Here is a 22526-nt window from a genome sequence, read left to right as displayed (position 1 = left end):
AAATTGCCAATTGGATTGAGAGTGTTAACTTGTTTGCTCTCAGAATGTTAAAATTACCAATTGGATTGAGAGTGTTAACTTGTTTGCTCTCAGAATGTTAAAATTGCCAATTGGATTGAGAGTGTTAACTTGTTTGCTCTCAGAATGTTAATATTCTTTCCTTACAGCACCACCAGTCAGCCGTCTTTCACACTAACGCCGATCCTGTCCCAGCCCGCATCTGACGAGACTGTTTTGATTGTTGAATCTTATGGGAGCTTTTACACCAGTGAGTTTTTGCCTGGACAAACTTAAACCTCTTCAGGGTGCAAAAAATGTCCAGACAGAAAAAATGGTTTACTTGTGAAATGTACCACAAAATTTTGTGTTTATGATAGGAAATTTCCTAACAATTTATAACAAGGCAAAAGTAAAAATTATAGCCTGTTAATTATCTGTACATTTGTATACATTACTTAAACTCCTTTATTGAAAAGAGAAAATGCTAGGTACAATATCTATACCTAAAACTAACTGAACAATGTAGTAAAAATATAAATAATCTCAACAGATAAATTCTACATTCATAAATACAGCCCTACCACTAATTTTAGTTGTTATTGTATCACTAATTATGTACTATAAAATGACTTATTTGACAAGTCTTCAAAAACAAAGACAAAAAACTTCACACTACAGCACTAACTATATGGTACGTTTAAATTACAAGGAGTTACTGTCTCGTTTGGTCGATGATCAGTTCACAAATAAATTAATGTTTGCTTATTAACACTTCCAGTGTTATCGTAGAAACACTAGGAATGATTGACTTATTCGATGGTTACTTCCAGAAAGCATTGACTCGTTCATCTTTGGATGCTTAAGACTCAAGAGGCCTAGTTGACGTTACATCGACACACGCAGCACGATGGAAAGAGGAACCAGTCCATGAAAATGCCTTTACAATCATTGTCTGGGTCGTAAGCCAGCAGACGATGCCACTTGTACTTCTGTTCACACCCGCAATCGTTGGAACACCGGTTTGTTACAGTTTTCCTGCAAAAGACACACATATGAATGTTTTCCCTTTTTTTACTGTATGATAAACGTTATGTTTAGATTTTTCAGGTTAGAATTTGGGTTGAATATGTATTTTATATTTTTAAAGTTTTATTTTAAACAGTTACTGCGGACTGGGTTACATGTGAACTAACTGGTTAGGATATAAAAACTGTCTACTTCTATAAATGAATCTTAAGTTTTTATTATTTTAAAAGGAATATATCACAGGACATATAAAATGACATTTTTTAGTAGACGTTGACAGGATCTTAAACCCTGACCAAAGCTGAGACCTATTGGCACAGTCTCTGCTATTAATATGTCTTCCACTGTCAGACACCTATCTGCCATAAGAAGCCCTACTTACCACCTGTAAGTTCACGCGGTCTTTGGTGTTACCCCAAAGATTACTATGATATTGTATTTTTGAGTCTTCTGACCCACTGCCATGGAATATATACCAGTTATAAAAACAAAAAGGTTCACTTAATTGAATACCAATTTTCCTAAATGTGCCACCACAAAACAACTTACTGTATCGAGATGGTCTCTTTTTAAATAGCTATGTTTATTACAAGCGTATCGTTTTTCTAACCCAGATGCCATTTTTGTAATTGGACTATCAATTATTAGTGATGCTGTCTAATGAAAAGTTTGATACGGTTTTCACAAGACCAGGGATTGGACGGGTCCCTTACAAAAAACATAAAACCACACCAAGGGTGTAACTATTGACAAAATAAAATAAAATAAAATAAAATACTTAATGTATTTAAACATTTTTGCTCATCAAGAATCCAAAATAGTTGATTTTTTAAGATTTCAGATTTATATTGTAAAACTCGATATGAGTTTTATGGAGTTCCTTGTAAAAACTATCTATAAAACTTACGAGCATACTTCCTGGTGGATAGCTTGCTCAAAGTGCTGCGTGTTTACAATGGCTCGTATCTTGCCTGCACTGTTGGCTGCCCAGTATGGAGTGACGATCTCCACCTTAGACTCACAAGCATCCATTCTAAAACATAAAACTACAATATTAAAAAATGCTAATTCAGTCCAAAGAAAGTCTGCAGCTTTAGATGGTTTTGAAACTGGACTGACCTCTTTGCTATTGTGGTTAATAAATAAATCCCTTACTGAAGAAACTGCTGAGCTTAGTCAATGGGCGATCAGAGGTATAGTTCGGCCGCTTAGAAAGCGACCTCCTCCAGCATTGGTTTAGCATTAGCGCGCAGGTCGTTTTCTAAGCGGCCGAAACTATAGTACCTTTAACAGTTTTATGTTAAATTCTTACACTATGATTACTTGCAACAACTTTGGCAATTTATAAAAAAAGTTTGTCACAACAACACTATGATGTCTTCAATGAAGTGATGTTTTAAACTCATGTTTCCAAATACAGACTATCCAAGATTGCTGATTTTAAATATTCAAATTGGGATTGAGAAGAGGCCGTGTTGAGGGGAAATATTTTTTGTGTTAGTTACTAAATGTTTTTCTTTTTCGATAAGCTCTTCAATTACAGATCGAGATTTCAAAAAGTCTAATTGTTAACTCTGGATTGCCAAATAATAAATATCTTAACTAAATGAGACCATTACATATTTTTTAATTTGAAATAACAACTTCACCAATATTTTTTTAATTTTTATGAGGCCTTTCGCCAGTTTTGTGATGTGTCTGATGATGCCAGCATGGCTGGCGAAAGGCCTCATAAAAATTAAAAATTCAGAAATATTGGTGAAGTTGTTATTTCAAATTGATATTACTTCCAATATTACCAGTTCTTCTTGAAATTAGATATTTGTTTAAAAAGGTTGTATTGGGTGAAAACAAGAATTCAACAGTACCCTAAACAAAATACACCTACCTTCCAGAGTCGGAAGACTGGTTGTTCCTGAAAGACTGTCTAGTTTGCCTTAGTTTTCCAAAGTAGGATTCAGATCCCTCCGACTCTTTCACAGGGTCTGGGACTGCCGAAGAATTGCTCGGTTTTGGCTTCTCTTTACTCTTTGCAGCTCTTGTTTTTCTCGATCTCCTTTGGTTCTCGAATACTTCCCTGGCTGGTGGACCATACTCCGTAGTCATTTGAAACTCCCCGTACATTCTTTTCATTAGTGCTTTATTCTCATCTATGAATAATTCAATTCTATCTCTGTAAAACAAAAAGTCTTAGTTAATATTTACCAAAAGGCTAGTTTGAAACATTAGAAATAATTTCATGAGCGCTCATTTAAATATTTTTTACTTAACTTATCAATTGCTCAGTCTAAAATATATTTAAAATATGTCATCTATTCTAGGGTAATTCAGTTTTAAAAATCTTTGTACAACTAAATCTAGAGTTCTACTGGACCGAATTTATTAATTAATGGGTCGTTGGAAAGCTTAAGTCGTGTAGATTTGCAAATAATTATGACAGTTTGTTTTTGTTATGATTTATGGTGATAAATTAAAGAAAACGAGTTTTCCATAAGAAATACATTGAAATCGGTGTTTTTTCACACTTTTTATTTGGGCGCGACTTTTAGCTGCCATTTTTTATTATTTCCAAGAAGTGCATTGTATCAATTTGTAGGAAATTTTATTCTCTTTCAGAATATCACCTTCCACTCTGGTCGATTTCCTCACCATTTAAAAGTTGTTTGCAAAAAAGCTAAGCAACCTCCGAATTTATAGTAATGAGAAAATATTGAGTTTGGGATATTTTTTTTGAACTTTGTACAACTAAATCTAGACCGATCTGGACCGATTTTGTTAATTAATGGGTCATTAGAAAGCCTAACCCATGTAGATTTGCAAAATAATTATAAAATTGTGATTTTATTAAATATTTGTGGTGAAAAATTTTAAGTATTTTCAAGAATTGCATAGTAGTTATTTGTAGTAAATTTTATTCTCTTTCAGAATATCACATTCACTTTGGTCGATTTCCCCTCCATTTAAAAGATATTCGCAATAATCTAAGTGATCTCCAAATTTATAGTGGTGAGAAAATACTGAATTAGATATATTTTTGTTAAACTTTGTACAACTAAATTAGTCGAGTAAATCCGTACGAGAACCCTAAACAAATTGCTTTAAATTGTTTTATTGGTTATTTTGACTTAGAATGATGTGTATTTTCCAGGAAAAAAAGTCTAATGAAATCGGAGTCTCGGAAGTCCAAAATTCAAGATGGCGTCTAAGATTTTGGTCAAATGTGTCCGTTAGCACAATAACTCAAGTAAAAATGATCGGAATTCGATGAAATTTGGTAAAAACATGTAAACCTACATTTATTTGAACGAGTTCGCGAACCAGCATGATCGGACCATGGGAACAGGTGTTTATGGGGTGTTTTATGGGGTAAAAATTGGTTTTTTCCATTTTTGACCCTAAAAACGTAAAATTTTGCAATTTATTTCGAAACCATTTTAGGGCTCAGAAAAAAAAACAATTTAGTACATTGAAGCATTGTCATGGCCCTAATACCTAGTTACGGAGAAAATTCCAAAAAATTTAAATTTAAAATTTCTATGTTATTCTTTCGGAGAATAAGAAAACTGGTTGTAGTTAGCCTGTATATGAATATATTTTTATCAAATTTGGAAAATGCATTTGTTTTATACGAAACTATTTAACATTTTACTAAAAACACTTCTTTACCCTCCCTGTCGCAGCAAACCGAAGTACTAGTTAAAGTAGTGCTATTTAAATAGGGAATAAATGTGATATATTTAATGTGATATTTTAGTGTAAATTCAATCAGGCAAATTGAAATTCGCTTAGGGTGCAGGTTTGCTGCGGCGGGGGTATTTTAATTTATGACTATTTTTTGCTTGAAAAATCCAATAATAGGTCTTAAAATAAAGATCACAAGCTTGCTAAAATTCAACATACATATTTTATTTACTTAAATAAATATCTATACATTTTTAGCCCGAAAGGATTTTTTAGATAAGAATATGCTTGTATTAATCGGGAATCTGAGCTATCATAAAGCCACATTTCAGCCCAATCTAACCAGTAGTTTATGCGTGATTGAACTTCAAGCAAACAAACTGTCACATTTATAATATTAGTAATAGTATAATGTAGTCACACTTTCTCTTGGTTAGTAGTAGAGCATTATACAAATAATAATTCATAATTTTCATCAAGTTGTACACTGTTATGATCACTTTACGAACTGTCACATTGTTCTCCAAGCTGGTAAAGTCCACAAGCTGTAGTACAAGGTAACCCATACTTTGTTGCAGGAGCATTGCAAATTCTTGCAGCCAGTAGAGTAGTTGCAGTTAACAAATCTTGAAAGAATCTCTGGAGCGGCACTTTGGGTCATCGAGTCGTTTTATTGTTTATTTTTTTCCAGCAGAGCATCTCAACATAATTTTTTTGACATTAATAGAAAAAAAATCTTCAAATGAATAATAGTTCTTTTCTTTTTTTTAGCAGTTGATTCACCAGATTTATGAAATAATTTTGCTTTATTTTACTTTTTAATTTGGTAGGAAAATGATTCACAAATTTTGACCCCATGAAGGTTTCCTTTTTTTTAGTTTTTTTTTTCATAGAAGCTGAGATTGATAAATTTATATAAATTTTATTTCTATTTTCATATGAATGGACATTTTGTCTAATTTCCAAATTTTGTTTTAAAATCCAGGGACAAATTTATAGATATATTTCTGACTTACTACCGCGAAATAGGGAGCTGCCTTCATAATAATTAATAATAATTTTAACCTTTACATACATTTGGTCCTCAAAATGGAAACTATAACAGAATTCATAAGATTACAAAACAAATCTTCAATTTTAAACTAGAAAAGATGTGCAATGTTTGGCTGTATGATTTCAGCTCTGATTCGTCGTTCTCCGGGCTCAGGCCAAACCGTGTTTCCATTTGTTATGTTGTGTTATTGATTTAATCATTATTTTACAATTGTATTTCATTGACACATCAGAAGCAACTAATATACGACTCCAACAAAAGGAAAACCAAGATATGAAAAAAAAAGAAACACTGTTAATTTTAAGTAACATAAAATTGATAATTTTAAAAACAAATTTCAAATATTTGTCTTTTTATATATGGTTTTTTATTGAAGTCTAAATTAGGGGCTATGGCCCCTACAGGCCACAGGTTATAGTACATATTTATTGATAAGACAGTCAAAATGTGTAGTTTTAAAAATTAATCTTTTATAGTGAACATTATACATGTAATTATTTTTGTAATTAACTATTTGTGTTTTATTACTAAACTGCAATTAAACGAGCGGAAGCGAATCCTGTTGAGTTTAAAAACAGCTGATTAACAACAGTATTACCAAAATATACCTGTTAACATTATACATATTTTTTTTGTAAACTACTTGTGAACCATTACAAAATAAAAGAATTGAATGAGCGTAAAAAAAAGTATTGAAACAAATTCTGTTACTTGACTCAACACAGAATTCGCTTATGACAAATATGTGTGTGTTTGTATCTGTGGAGACGATACAGGCCAAGATGAACTTTCCAAGCGTACCAATTAACAATTAAGATATGGTAATTTTCAGAATTCCCATAAGAATTACATAGTTTTTTTATAATTATCCCACCACCACTTAAGATAATTTAATGATTAAAAATACTAAATTGCATATATTTTTAAGGATTTACAACATGGGTATAGCACAGACTAAGGATAAAAAGTTTTGTTCCCTATAGTGACCAATATTGAAAAGAGTTATTTACTACTAACAACTTAAGACAGATTTTTACCTATTTTCAACCCCATACAACACGTTTACTGTATATTATTTATCTTAAATCATGAATAGCTTGTAGATAATACAGTTTCAAAGGTTTGTACCAAATTCGGTCTAAATTGGAGGTTCAGAAGAAAATTTACAGGGAAAATAATAAGGTTTATTATTTTTTCAAATTTTTGGACGCCATATTGGAAAAACCCAATTTCCGAGACTCCGATTTTATTAGACTTTTAGTATGTAATTTAACATACTTTTTGGAAATGAAAACCATCAAAAAACCTTTTAGAGCAATTTTTTTAAGGTTAAGGTTTTTTTTTTCATATCTTGACTAGACTAAATCTAGACTTCTAACGGACCGATTTTGTTACTTAATGGATCGTTGGAAAGCCTAATTTGTGTAGATTTGCAAATAATTATGAAAGTTTGATTTTATTAGATATTTAAGGAAAAAAAATAAAAAAAAAATAATACATTTAAAACTTCTTTTATTCCAGGTTTATATTTTCAATTTTATATTTGTAGCCAACTTTAGACTGCTTTTATTGAGTATATTCAAGAAATTCATAATAGTAATTTGTAGGGAATTTTATTCTCTTTCAGAATATTACCTTCCACTTTGGTCGATTTCCTCGCCGTTTTAAAGTTATTTGCAAAAACGTTAAGCAACCTCCAGGTTTATAGTAGTGAGAAAATACTGAATTAAAGATGTTGTTGTTAAACTTTGTACAATTAAATCTACAGTTCTACTGAACCGATTTTATTAATTAATATGTCATTGGATTGCATAATTTGTGAAGATTTGCAAATAGTTAGGAGAGTACTGTTGAAGTTGCAAGCAAGATCGTTTGGCTATAAATCGATGATAAATAACTCAATTTTTTGAACAATTTGTGTTGGTTGTGATTTAGCTGCGTGCTTTAATGAAATGGAAGCTGGTATTTCAATGAAGGTTCTTAGGTCAAAACAAATAGAATAACGTAATTAGAATTAAGTAAATGTATCTAAAACTAAATTCCATATCCAAGATATAATCAAATTTATATTTTCTGATTGAGCGATACAGTATCTTGAACATATAAACTGCACAGAGTGAAAATTTTGAAATGTACGTTTTAATGTCCCTGACTTTGTAGGTACTGTATTTGTAGCATATTATTATGTGTTTTAATACTTTTTGGGAAGGGAAAAACATGTTACAAACATTTATTTGGTTTTAAGAAGTCTCTAGGTATTTTTTCCTGTATTTTTAAGTCTTGAATTTCACGACCATCATGTGACCCAAGGGTACATTTTTCAACTTTCACTCTGTTTTTGGACTAATTATTCACACCGAAATATATAAAGCCATATTTTTATGTCATACATAATTATTAAACTTACAAAAAAAGAGCATGTAATAATTTTTTTTCATTGCAAACTAACTACCATGACAAAATAGGTCTGTCCCTTGATTTGACGTCCCGACCATAATGGCAAAATTTGCAACTTTGGACCACGACAGTGGCAATCCTGGCAGCTATAACAGACTGGTTTTAGAGAATGGTTCGGGATGTGCCTTAGTTTTGTAGTGCCGGTGGTTTTGCAGTAAAAAAATGAATTAAAAGATTAATATGGGTAACTTTGTGCTTTTTGTAATTTTGGTGTGTCCACGTCCACGACACACGTGATTACCACGTGTACGTAATCATGTAATAAAGTAGACATTGTGGTAATTTTTGTTGATATGATATTTTAATTGCTACGTTAACCTAGAAATCCACGCTAGAATTTGGCTGCCAGAACAGAGCCAAATAATACATGATTTCACGACCATGGCATCACGACCATGGCGGGTTTTTTTCACGACCAAAATAGCTTTATCAATTGTACTGTGTTATGGTCGTGAAAATAAAATTTAATAACATTGTAAATTGCACAGTTTAGTGTTTAATTGCAACACTAATTTTTCTTATAACAGTACAATTAATTGAAGGACGTAAAACAAGTAGATTTTAAACTATTTTTACATAGATAGGTATCTTTATTGCCTCATATAAGTTAAAGCTTATAGTGTATAGGAGTTATGTGTAAAACTATTACATTAAAAAAATAATTATGGTTTATGAAGTCGTTTGGAATATTATAATAATAAGAGTAGTGGAAGGAAACCCTAAATAAACAATTAGTGATTCTCGTTAATCACCCATTCCAGACCGTAACACTTGTCCCTGACCACAACGTTGATGATTTCGATCATAAACAATTCAAAAATTGATATATCATCATATTCCAATGTTTTATACACACAAGAAGGACGCCTATTTAAAAACATAAAGGTTTTTCATATATCGGGAAGGTTTGCTCGAGCTATACAAACTTGAAGAAATTTTTTCAGCTTTTTCATTTTTTTAGTTTTTTGATTTTTTTTTAAATACCAAATAAACCAAAGGCTTAGTGAGCTGTTTATTGCAAAATGGCCCTAAAACTAAATCTATTTACAGCAAAACATATTTATAAAAATACTATTAACTATTTATAATATTAATTATTACGTTCGTTATAGTTAGTTGTGACAGAATTTTGTGTTTTTCCGTCAAAGATACTGTACTAATAAAAACCACCAAAGATATTGCGTTACCGTACCAAAGACATTTTATGAAACTTCAAATTGCAATGAAATAAAAAAAAAATAAAAAAAACCTTCCGAAAAAGAAACCGTATGTTTTTAACTTTTCACTCCACACCTCTTTTTCTCCAAATAGCCTTCACTATCAAAGTGTTAGAGCACTAAAGTATAGATTAGTTAGTTAGTATATTTGACTGTTTCATACTGACATGGGGTAGCTGTTGCCTGCGGTGGGACAGAAGAGCTGGTGGAATCGCTTGATGCAAGGCACTCCTCTAATGACATCCCCTCGTATCTCCAGTCCTAGAGCTAGCGACAACGCCGTCCATAGTATCTGTAACAACAGAAGGCCTACGTGTAACTACAAGATTGTTAATACTGGGACTAACAGATGTTAGACTTTCATATGAAAGTTAAGTCACTACATGACACTATACCATAGTCACAGAAATTCACCACAATCGCAAGTATCCCACTATGCTTATACTTTTTACTGGAGAGTGGGGATGGAACTAGACATTTTTTTTAAGAACATAGTGGAAGTAGAACTGAGTGCCCTGATGTCAAGTAGCCTACTTACTGTAAAATACGCCAATCTTTTAACTAAGCCAAAATGAAAAGATGACTAATTGTAAACTATGTTTGGCAAGAGGCACATTCTCTATCGAAAGAAAATTAATTAACAGAGAAAAAATAATTTTGAAATATTGACATGATGTGGTTCATCGACACTGTGACATTGTTGCAGAATAAGGAAAACGCCTACAGAAACACAAGTGTAAAATAAACTGCTCCAAAATAGCGCTTACAAAGATTGAAAAATAGAAAATCTCGGTTTGCCGCGATGCCTGGAGACAATGATGCTGTCTCCGTGGCCAAGGAATATGTTGACGATTTGACGGCGATCGCGGAAAATGTTCACGACTATGCCACGCTCGCAGGAGACGATGGCCAAGTTTGTGGGAGATGTTCGTTAAAATAAATAAATATTAAAAGAAAATTACAACAAAACTATTATAACTATACCCTTAGTGTCCATGAGCCATAGGGACTACAGTATTTCAAATTTGAGTTCGAGAGCACTCCCATATTGCTAAGGGTAACAGCCCAAAAATCCCCAAATAATTCACGTGCAAATAATGTAAGTTCATGTAGAAATATTTTGTGACATTTTAGTCCTGTTATAGAAAGTCCAAGATCATTCTGCTTTGGGGGTGGTTAATTTAACTAACTGTTCAATCTAAATAGAACGTGGGCTACAACCAACGAAGTATATAATACAACACAACTGGTCCTATAGACATCCTAAGAACAAAACAACCTGCGCAGAAACGAAAAGATCTCGTGGTTCGCGACGGTATAGGTGTGGCGTACCATTCAAACTTGCGCGGCTCGAAATGGCCCAGGGTTCTTTTGTTTCTGGTATGTCTATAATAGATGGGGTGTCTAATAGCCCCGGTCTAATCTATGGGGAGGGAGCGAGCTGGTCTAAAGCGTGTGGCTTCGGCGGATCCCAAGGTCCCGGGTTCAAGTCTCACCAATCACCAATTATCCATGTAATAATGTCATCTGTAATCTTATAAGCATAGATTAAAAGAAGTAGACAGTAGTGTCTATACTCCTTTTATCTATGTTATAAGTAGTATATAAGGCTATGTTGACAGAAAGTAAGGATTTATAGAAAAGATAGGTTATAAAAAGGTACTGACAAAAGTAAAAAAACTATCTTTTCTATAAATCCTTACTTTCTGTCAACATAGCCTGTGATGTAATCTAAAGGCATTAAGGTGTTAATTGATAATTACGTCACATAGTCCAGCCAGTAGAGATTAGATATATGCAACCGTTGGTCGTTATGTGATCATGAAGGACTTAGGTCCTCCAATGATGTCCTCTAAGAGTGGACCTATAGTCCAAACCAGACCAGGGTAAATAAAGAAATTGTCAAATTGTCTCCAGAATGTAACGGCAACGTCTATATTATCTGACCAAGACGCTCACATTGTACTACTGCGTTTTGTTAAATCGCACTTCGGTTATATAGCCAGAGTGGTCATAGTGCTTGCCTACCCAATCCATCAAGAGGTTACCATTATATCATGAGAAAAACATTTAAAATGTTATAGTCACGAAAATGAACCTATTCGGGATTTTAGTCAACCGAGCAGACCAAATAATCAAGTAATATTAGTCATTAACAAGGCCCAAGGCTGTGATCTGATTAAACACTCTTGTTGTGTAATTTTGTATCGTAGTAAATATCAGCTGTTTTATACCAACTACGAAGGCAATCAAGATTAAGAACGGCGCTTTTCTGAACTTTATAAAAGCGCTTTCAAGTTTTTTCCTGTATCGTCGCTGGGAATCTTTGATGCTATACAGTTATATATACAGGGTGAATTTTAAATGAGTTCCCCCCTTACTTTTTTCTACATTTCTTAAGATATTAACATCGGACCACGTCATATCATTGTAGTGTAGTAAGTACTTTATTTTGACTGGATAAACATTTTTGGCCGCCATCTTGGATCCGCCATATTGGATACAAAATTTGTTTTTCAAATGTAAAGGTAGGGTTGTGACCCATTGTTTCAAACTAGAATTTTACGCTGATTACAATGCCGCAATTAGTTTAAAAAAATCTTAATCCGTTCTAAAGTTATGAGGACTTTTTATAACTTTATTTTTAGCCCATTTTAACATTGTGCATTTACAAACTAAGACCATAATCTCAAAATAGTACTAGATAAAGATAAGTATACACCACCATTTATTGTCGACCAAAAGACCAATAAAATATAGGTTGTAAATATAGTTTGCAATCCGTTTTGCATTTTCATATTTGTTTTTTGAAATATTTGAAATTTAAGTAAGATAATTTTAATATTTTATCAAGAAAGCCTGAGAAACAAAAACGGATTGCGGCATTGAATTCAGCATAAAAAAGTAGTCTGAAATGACGGGTCACAACACCACCTTCATATTTAAATTAATTTATCACATTTCAAAATGGCAGATCCAGGATGGCGGCCAAAAAAATACATCCGTCATAACCAAGTGATAATAGGTCGACAATAAATTGTGGTGTATACTTATCTTTATCTAGCACTATTTTGAGATTATGGTCTTAGTTTGTAAATGCACAATGTTAAAATGGGCTAAAAATAAAGTTATAAAAAGTCCTCATAACTTTAGAACGGATTAAGATTTTTTAAAAACTAATTGCGGCATTGTAATCAGCGTAAAATTCTAGTTTGAAACAATGAGTCACAACCCTACCTTTACATTTGAAAAAAAAATTTTGTATCCAATATGGCGGATCCAAGATGGCGGCCAAAAATGTTTATCCAGTCAAAATAAAGTACTTACTACACTACAATGATCTGACGTGGTCCGAAGTTGATATCTTAAGAAATGTAGAAAAAGTAGGGGGGGGAACTCATTTAAAATTCACCCTGTATATATGGTCAGTCAGTGAGTTACACATACGTGCATATTCAATTAGCAAACTCTCTTTTCAGAATTTGCATGCTCCATCATCACTATGGTTTCTGACGCACTTTAACTGATTGTTTTGAACTTGCTTTTGTCTGTCGGAAGACTTACGCAATTTCCTGTGACCTTCAAATGCTAATAGAAACAGTTGTTTGTTTATGTCTTTATATTGAAGTATTGACTTTTGGATACTCAAAATTTTAGATACTATTTAATAGACACCCCATCTATATGGACCAGCTATAGCCATTTTTTGAGAACTTGAAGTTCTGTGAGCCGGCCACAGATTGCGCTAGTGTCTAAAATTCTGTTGCCTTCCTTATTTGTTGTCACTGCGATGGTTGGAGTTATATAAAAGATTATGTAGCTCATAATTAGTCGTCCTAAAATGTTTACTCAGTTCAAACGTTTACATATTTTTGACATACTACATCCAGTTTTTACAAACAAGTCTAAGATTTAAGTTAAAAAACTCATTGTATTAAACAAATGTTTTTATAACTACCACGACCCTAGTAATGCTCATTGAGAGACATGGGATTTTAAATTTGAAAATGCCCTTTAAAAGTTGGGAAAGTATACAATTCTTAATTAGTGTACAGGGGTAGTAACTAAATTTAATTACACTACCATTACTAACAACTCAACTAAAAACTAGTATTCCATTCAAGCAACGTCTCGGTGAAGTCACAAAATCAGCATTCTTGGTTGAAAATGTTCACAAGTGAGACATGTCAAAAGTAAATTAGAATCCATTTAGTCTTTCCTGAAACCTATATAATTGCTTACTAACCGGATTAGTTCCTAGAAGGTCCGGGATTGACCTCGACGTCTTATAACAAGTGCGCGAGGTGGAGTGCTCGGCCAAAAGTCTGGCGCCAAAAAGAATAAATTACTTACGTCAAATATCTCAATACTGGATGGTGAATTTGAGTCAGAACATGTTTCATTTGACGTAAGTAAATTTATTCATACAATAATTATCTACAGCTCAGAGGCTTAACAAAGAATTTAAACGCATCTGAATTGGTTAGGTTTTTTTGAATTAGCTGAGAATTCACTTGGCATACTAAATGAGTAAAGATACTGGATTACTCAAACATGTGCAATATTTCTGTTTCAATATCACGGATGTTATTGAGAGAAATGTTTATAACAAATAAATATGGCGCTTAGCAATTATGAATATAATAATATCTATGGTTCTTACCGTCAACGCAATGTGGAATATTACCCCTGATTGCGTTGACGGTAAGAACCATATAATAATAAAATATTATTATATTTTCACGCAATCTGCCACACTCAAGAATATAATTATGAATATGTTAAGATTCCGCTACACGACGCGACACGACACGACGCCGACGCGACACTTGCTGTCCGTGTCGAGAATCACGTGACCTCGGTAGCGATTTCCTGTTCCCCACGACAACTACGGCGGCCTTCGGTTTTTCTGGGACCGGCGACACATATCATCTTTGCTATTGTGTGCGAACTACACTTGTCAACAGACATAATCATTCTTTGACACTGACATCCTTGACATGACGTTATCTTCCTACTCTAGAGTTCATCCATTTCAGCGTTTCTTGAATACAAAGTGGAACAAGACACACTTCATCGAAACAACGGTTTCATAAAGCATGTCATAGGTGGGATTTCCATTTAACTTCTTCAATTTGGTAGTTTATCCATCGGTATTTGATTACATCATAGCATACTTTTAACACCACGAAAGGGGAAGGAACAGTTTGAACGCAAGAAATCCTTACCAAGGATGACCCTGTCAACCTGAAGTGTAAATATAGTGTATACTAATGTCACTGTCATGTTCTTTACCGAGCTTTCAAAGATTTACAATGCATTGTCAGGCCCACTAGTGACCTAGTCTTTTACTGTTGAAATCTTAGTATTTTTCTTCACTTTGCATTCGCTCTTATACCTGCAATTGCATTTTAAAACAATACTCGCATGTGAATTCGTGAGGCCAGTATTCCATTGAAATAATGTAGCCAGGTCGTAATACAGTAAACAATCTGACGTGGTCTATGCATTAATGTTCAATCGACCAAATAAAGAATCTTGTATCTTGTAATATATACCTGGTATAGTATCCGATGACGTAACCTATCAAATTTAGAAAATCTTATCAATATAATTATTTACTTTCCGTTATCCTTACTTCCAGGTAAGTTAAGGCTTATACACAAGCGCTTGCCACGTAGCGATAAGCCGCTGCGGTTATATACTGTAAGTACCTGTTAATGTATTTACAGTAGTAACGTCCACTAGGATTATGAATGAACCAAAGAAACTCCAATAGTAATAATCCTCCTAGTAGTAAACCTGTTATCAAACAGCTGATCGGGTCGCTCTTATCTCTTCCTCACTCGCGGAATACAATATACATCTCATAACGTCAGGTGTACAGCCTCCATTCATACTTGGCTTAAAATACCTGCTTTGTATGGTCGCCATTTCAATGAAAAGTATATTAAAGTATTACGTACAGGTCGAATAGTCTCTTAAAGTAGAACAATTCCTACAGAAAACTCTGAATTAATTCCAAAGTCAGTGTTATATATTTCCTGCGGGTCTATTACTAAACAGGGTACGTTTAACAACAGTACTGCCAATTAATCGTATTTAATTCGATAAACATAATTGATGAAGAGTTTGACTTTATTTTCAGAACGTTGAAGATAATTAATAACAGTCCTGATAAGCTACAATAAAATTGTTGCATTGGTAAAACAACAACAATTTGAATAATCAGGAGAAAGATTGGGACGTATAACTGTAGCTGATAGACGTAACTACACTGTAGTAACAAATTACTAAAGTTCTAGTGCGAGAGTTCTCTTATACAAAGAAAGTTCTTGTTTAAAAACCACTAATTTTTATACGATATTCTAGATACAAGGACAAGTGTAACTACAGTTTAAAAGATAACATTCGACCACCAAATGACTGTATGTTTGGAGTGTAAGTATTAACGGCAGTGATAAGTAGTGCTATCTAGAGTTTGATTATGTATCGGTTGTTTACCAATCTTAGCAGTCTGGTCGGAAGTTCCAGATTTACTAATTGGCAACCCAATCTGTCTGTTGATCGTCACCAGACGAATCGCTTCAGCACGTGATCTACCTTACTAGAAAACGTTCGCTACGGAAGGAATTCACAAGAAATGTTAAACTAAACATTAAAACCTTATTGTTGTATTTAGGTCGATTTTGTCAAGCATAATCAGAAACATTACGGTTTTTTACTAGAGTACCACACGAGGCTTTATTAAATCCGACCATTAAAGTCTCTGTTACTTTTTTGTGCAGAAAGGTCGGCGGCCTCCTTTAACCTTGAATTTGATCGTCCACATTGGTCAAAGTAATTAGGAAAGAGCGAGCCGGCTCAGCACAAAAATGAACAGACTTGATACAATTTATTTGTCGATGGGACGTGGACCCATGACATCACTGCCCTGGGTTCACCAGCAGTGGCGCTACAGTCACCTATTATATTCACTGCCCCATGTACAGAATTTACTCACTGTACATAGATTGTAGCACTCCACTTATAACAGTAATAAATTCAGCCATATCTTATGAGCTGCACATATTAATTCTTATAATTATGTTTCATTACAGTTTTTACTGTTTTCAGATAAATAAAGTTATAATAAATGTGGGATATTTAGTAATCTAGTAGCCTACTAAAATATCACATATGTTCAAGAAACTAGTTTTTTTTATCAGTGTGACATTGAAGATATTGTGTTGATGTTGATACACAAACAATGATATTGTGTTTGTGTGTTTGCTGTAAACGATTTGTCGCTTGAGGGATTAGTTCTTATCAAAGTATCACTTTACATTGATATTATACAAGTCATTATAGTTTCTTAACCTACGTTAGTCTATCTGATATTGGATCCATCCTAAGTCGAAGAGCATTGCAAAGTTGTTTGTTGTTTGTTTTATTGCAAAGTAATCTTAAACAAGTTTAAAATGTGTTTTAAGCACCTAATATTAGTGATTTACAATCCAGGAATCATAACACGTTTTGAAAATAATTAAATCCTAAATATTCAAAAATATAACGAAAATGACGGTAGTTTTTATTACTTTCAGTCAACGGATAAGAATATCAATCATACAACTTTAGAAAGACTTAAGATAAACAATAGGCATGCAGTTTTGAGAGTAACTCCGTATGTTACTAAAAACGGAATAAATAGATAATCAATAAGTTAATAAATTCCGTACGCAAAAAATCTGCATATTAGTGAGTCGATGGTTGACCGATTGTGAGACCATGGCAGCGTCACTGGATTCGGACTGTTACTTGTGCTGAACTAGCTCATCTCTTGCTTTTGCTTTGCCTGAGGCTGTGTAGGCCTACTATAGACAGATACATTTAAAGCAAAAGAGTTACCTTTGAGGCTGCCTATTTTTAAAGGGTTTCACACGTTTTTTAAATTGGATACGAAATGAAACTAAATTGGGGAGCAGAACTATTTTGCCAATCATATCTTCAACCTTTTGCTAATTTTTGTATCACAATTTCTGCATTTATTATTTACAAATCTTAGAGCAAATTGGTTTGACAAGTAGAGATGTTATCCGTTTGAACAGTGCATTAGTTATTACATTTCCCAAACAACTTTGCGGCCTTCGTTCAGTGTGAAAGTTACCTCCCAACTAGAATAACAAATACTTGCTTCTCCAGCTACAGAACAAGTAGCCTAGTAGCATTGACTTTATATCTACAAGTAGTAGTGAGATGGATTCATTCTTTTATGAGATCGATACTAACCAATATCGACATCTTTTTGTGCGTTTCGGTCACAGGATGTTTTATGAAAAGCTCGTTTTCAATCGTAAACTGAAAACGATTGTTTGAATGTATCTGAACTAGTCTTGAACATTAATTGAATATGAATAGCAATTCGTGTCTGAGTTTTGTTTGGAATCGAATGGTTTAAACCATAACCATATTTGGATACGAATTTTCGTTGAAGGTATTTTACCAACTTAGTCTTGGTTTTGTGACAATTGCTCATAAAAAAAACTAGCAACAGAGCTGGTTGTGGTTAAATACAACGGTCTCTAGAAAAATTTAGTAAATAATATATGCTTCCATACATGCAAATTAGAAACGACAAAATGTAGACAATTTGAAGTTCAAAGAAACAACAATACAACAATCAGCTGTTAAATTATCATCACATGCTCCATATGATCATATGGGGATATCGAGGATGAAGCTTTCCATTTACTTATTAATTAATAAAAATCGGTCCAGTAGAACTGTTGTTTTGTTGATTGACTAATTCGAACTGACAAAACTGTATAGTATATTTAAGAAACAATATTTTTAGTGCAGGCAAACCATTTGTGGTTTTCGCACTTCTATAACCTATGTTAGATTTAGTTGTATAAAATTGTTTAACTTAATTATTACAATTGTAGATTTTAAAAACTTATACTTTTACATGGCCGAGTGAATCCCTTTTTTGTACGGTAGTAAAAATTTAATTCGTACAGTGATAGAAGCGTCACATGCTTCGTGCGTTTCAGCGATGAACCATAGATTAAACATACTCCCTAAGGGAGTATGTTTAATCTATGGATGAACGTAGTAAGGACGCAGAACAGAGCCGACTTAGAAAACGGCTACACACTCACTACACCGTTGATTATAGAAACCAAACTCCACTGTACTGGTACTGCCTAACTTTATAAAGTTCTCGTTGGTTTAATCAGCTGTGTTGCAGAATAAAATTAATACTTCATCGTCAGGGTGATTGGTACTCAGTGTGACAAACAATTTTTGGCGTAAGTACAAAGTAAATTAAGTGTGATGATGCATATACAAGGTTCCAAGTCTAAAAATTAGCTTCCCAAAAATGATTTTATGTTTTTCAAAAATAACAATGTTTTTAAACCTAATATAGCAATTTTTTAATTACCTGTAAATGGATTTGAGTGGATAATGTCATTTTCATGTTCTACATTAAATTTTGAACAAGAATAATAGAAAATGAAGGAGGATCAGTTGTAAATACTCCATTGTAAATAAATTCAAAGATTCAAATTAAGATGTTTGATAAAAATGTAAAAAACATTGGTCTATTGTATTTGTTCACACCCTGTATACAAGAAAGTGTCCGAATATGGTAAAAACTGCGCCATTTTATAAGCTTTCCAGCCATATGCTACACTATTTAAGTTTAGATATTCTTTTGTTTGTTTTAGTGGTTTAAATACCAGAAAACAGAGAACTTTTTACCTGTGTTTACTGTTCAAGCTGAAACAAAAATACATTTTTTGCTTAATACATGCCGACTTTCTATGTTTTAAATGTTAAAGACACCATGTTTTGTAGTCTTCAAACCACTAAAACGTACATAAGCAGACATAAAGCTCAATGGTGTAGCATATGGTTGGAAAGCTTATAAAATTTCGCAGTTTTTACCATATTCGGACACATTCTTGTATACAGGGTGTGAACAAATGCAATAGACCAATGTTCTTTAAATTTTTATCAAACATCTTAAATTTTATTTTTGAATCTATTTACAATGGAGTTTTTACAACTAATCCCCCGTCATTTTCTATTATTCTTATTCAAAATTTAATGTAGAACACGAAAATTACATTATCCACTCAAATCCATTTACAGGTTTGAAATGTAGTGAGATCATTGATGGAAGATACAGCTTATTTCGACGGAATTCTTAACCTATCTTTGTGTAATATTTTGCCATTGTCAGTTCGGTAGATTTCGAGTTTAGGCCTACTCATAACAAACACACACATAAAGAAACAACCTCTTCGTCCAGTTATTTTAGGTAAAAATACCCCACTACCTGGAAATAAGCCCCAAGTGGTTGCAATTTCCCTAAACTTTGCACATGTGTAGTACTAGTACCCAGTAACAACAAATCAAAAATCGACATTCCTATGTTTACACAGCATGACTGTTTTTGAGGGTTAGGTTATGTTTTTATGGTTCAATTGATATTCTTCAATCGAACAGCTGTTCAACAGTAAGGCTACGGCCACACGGGCGTTTTTTTCACGCAAGAACGCAGCGTGAAAAAAAGCGAGAAATATGAGCAGTATTATATGTAATGAGGTATGCCACACGCAGCGTTTTTTCACGCAGATGTGGCGCGTCTGCAAAATCGACCGCCGCGGGCCCGCAGAAGAATGGACTGGGGTGCATTTTTGAAGCTTGTTTTCACGCTCTGTCCCTGGCCACACGGGCGGGAGCAAAACGCAGCTTTGATCAAGTCGTTCTAGCACGTTAAAATAAAGATAAATGGATCTAATTTTTTCCAGGATAACGTAAACTATTTTTGGGTCTAGCCAATTACACGGTATGCCTACACTTTTTATCTCAAACATAGGTCGACCTTACTGGGCCACTTAATATCTTGTTACTAAAAGGAAAGTAATTTAGTTGGACTAAAAAATGTAAAGAGACATTTATGTAGTAAAATATTCAAAGATCTGGTGAAAGTAATAAAACTATTTATATTATATTTTTTGTACTAAATGTAAATAATTAAATGAAAGGTCAACAATATAAAATAATTTTAGTGTTGTTTTCGTACCAAAATTAATATACCATTCATGTTTCTTGTTCACTAGTCAGAAACAAGGTTACTATTTCGGCCATTAGGGAAGATATACATAATAACTACGTGAATTCGCCAATCAACTGCGGGTTCCGAGTGCATTTTCCCGCTCCTGGACTTCAACGGCGTGAGATTAAGCTACATTTTACCACGTGAAAAAAACGCACGTGTGGCATACAACAGCGGGAATTTAAGCAGCGTGAAAATAAGCTAAATTTTACCGCGTGAAAAAAACGCCCGTGTGGCCGTAGCCTAAAGCCGCGTTTACACCGGAGTTACCAACAAATGTTACTAACATTTTTGTTAGCAACACAAGTTGATAACAAAAGTTATCAACAAAAATGTTATTAACATTCCGTTTGGAGACTTTAAAATGTTACCAACTTGCCATTCCCGCCAACGCCGCGCCGCGCCGGTCCGCCCAGTCCTCATTGCCTCTCAGGATGTCTAGTGTAGAGGAGGTGGTTCTTGCTGCTGCTGCATGTGTCATTTTAGCGAAACAGAGAAAGTCTAGGAGGTTTTGGGTGAAACCTTCTTTGAAGGCCAGAGATAAGTATAGTGGTAGTGATATGCTAAGAGACCTACAAGAAGATGACATCGATCCTTTGTGTGGTGAGCTACGATGTGATGGCAGTTTCAACAACTTTTTACGAATGTCAAGTAGTGATTTTGAATACTTGTTATTAATGTTGGGACCAAAGATCGTTAAGCAAGACACCAACTATAGAAAAGCTATTTCTGTGAAGGAAAAACTTGCTTTGACATTGCGGTTTCTAGCGACCGGTGACTCTTACACAAGTTTAAGTTACTAACATCCAAAGCGCTCGGTAACATTTGTTGCTAACAAATGTTATTAACTTTTGAAAACATCAAAGGATGTTACCAGATTTTACCGACACTCGGTGGGTAACAAAATTTCTGTTGCTAACACGGTATTTTTGTTGATAACATGAAATGTTACCAACAAATTTAGAGGTGTTTTCTTAAATGTTATTAACAAATGTTAGCAACACGTGTTGCTAACTCCGGTGTAAACGCGGCTTAAGTGTTAAAACTGCAACGCAGAAAAGAAATCTGATAATAATAACTCGAGAAAATAATTTTCAAAATGAGTTAAGCAACGTGGTTAAGTTTTTAACATACCAAAATTAATAGGAATCTGAAATGTTCAAAACCTACTTTATAAATTGTATAAAGTTTGAAAGCTTTCGGTGCGCATACAGGCTAGTAACAAAACGCCTAGACCTCTTCGTAGGGTATATAGGTGAAGTAAAGTAGGAAGATATTTCAAGGCATGATCCTACACGCAGATGACTCATGTCAGTAGTTTATGACATGAGCAACCGTGGAATATGTTAACGTCGCCAGTTGGATCGTGTGCTAAGCCTTAATCTTTAGTGTTAAAATTGAGTAGATTAGTAGTTAAAGTACTTGCTTGAGTAAGGAAACAATTTGATGGATCATAGAAAATTAGCTTTTTAATTGTTCGAAACACCACTCAGATCATTGACCTTTTGGTTTTCCTGTGGCTAATGAAATAGCTGATCTTATCCATGTTAAGATGAAATCCTAATGATAATGATGATCTTTCAAAATTACAGAAAGTATATAAATTCTAGTTGATTCTGAACGTCGTGAATGAATTTAGTTTTGAAATATTAAAAAAACCGCCATTTAAGAGTTAACTTAATTGCTGTGCTCAGCAAGTAAGTAGCAGTAGTAATAATTAATTGATATCAATAACTGATTGTTCATGCACAAGCTTCAGTTTTCAATATTATTCTACCTTTTAACGCCCAAGCGTTGTTTAGACCCTCAATATACAACACTATTAACTTGAATCGTAATGCTTGTTTGGACAGTTATGATCGTGTTGTTTTAAGTTAAGGGGGTTTAAAATGTAAGGATTATTTTGCCTAAGAGACTTGTTCTATACTAGATATATGCATTAGACTATACGAGCTAATCACAATTTTGAATAACCCCGCCGCAG

At 33.6% G+C, this 22526-nt stretch overlaps 1 protein-coding gene across 1 annotated transcript in view; it reads right to left on the bottom strand.

Annotated features, from left to right (window-relative positions):
* Nucleotides 1–426: 426 nt before the first annotated feature.
* Nucleotides 427–22526, bottom strand: part of LOC128989850 (protein spaetzle 3-like) — a 66220-nt gene continuing 44120 nt past the window's right edge. The window contains exons 2-5 of the mRNA XM_054411929.1: nucleotides 9603–9727; nucleotides 2915–3199; nucleotides 1934–2059; nucleotides 427–1035 (exon numbers count right to left, since the gene is read on the bottom strand). Coding sequence (XP_054267904.1) covers nucleotides 876–1035; nucleotides 1934–2059; nucleotides 2915–3199; nucleotides 9603–9727 — 696 coding nt within the window. The 3' untranslated portion in view covers nucleotides 427–875. The remainder of the gene's footprint in view (nucleotides 1036–1933; nucleotides 2060–2914; nucleotides 3200–9602; nucleotides 9728–22526) is intronic.

The sequence above is a fragment of the Macrosteles quadrilineatus genome, unplaced genomic scaffold (assembly GCF_028750875.1).
Source record: "Macrosteles quadrilineatus isolate MER2022 unplaced genomic scaffold, UCM_ALF_1.0 Scaffold_3__2_contigs__length_128488019, whole genome shotgun sequence".
NCBI lineage: Eukaryota > Metazoa > Arthropoda > Insecta > Hemiptera > Cicadellidae > Macrosteles > Macrosteles quadrilineatus.
Note: the sequence above shows the minus strand (reverse complement) of the source record. Positions and strands in the feature narration are given on the sequence as shown.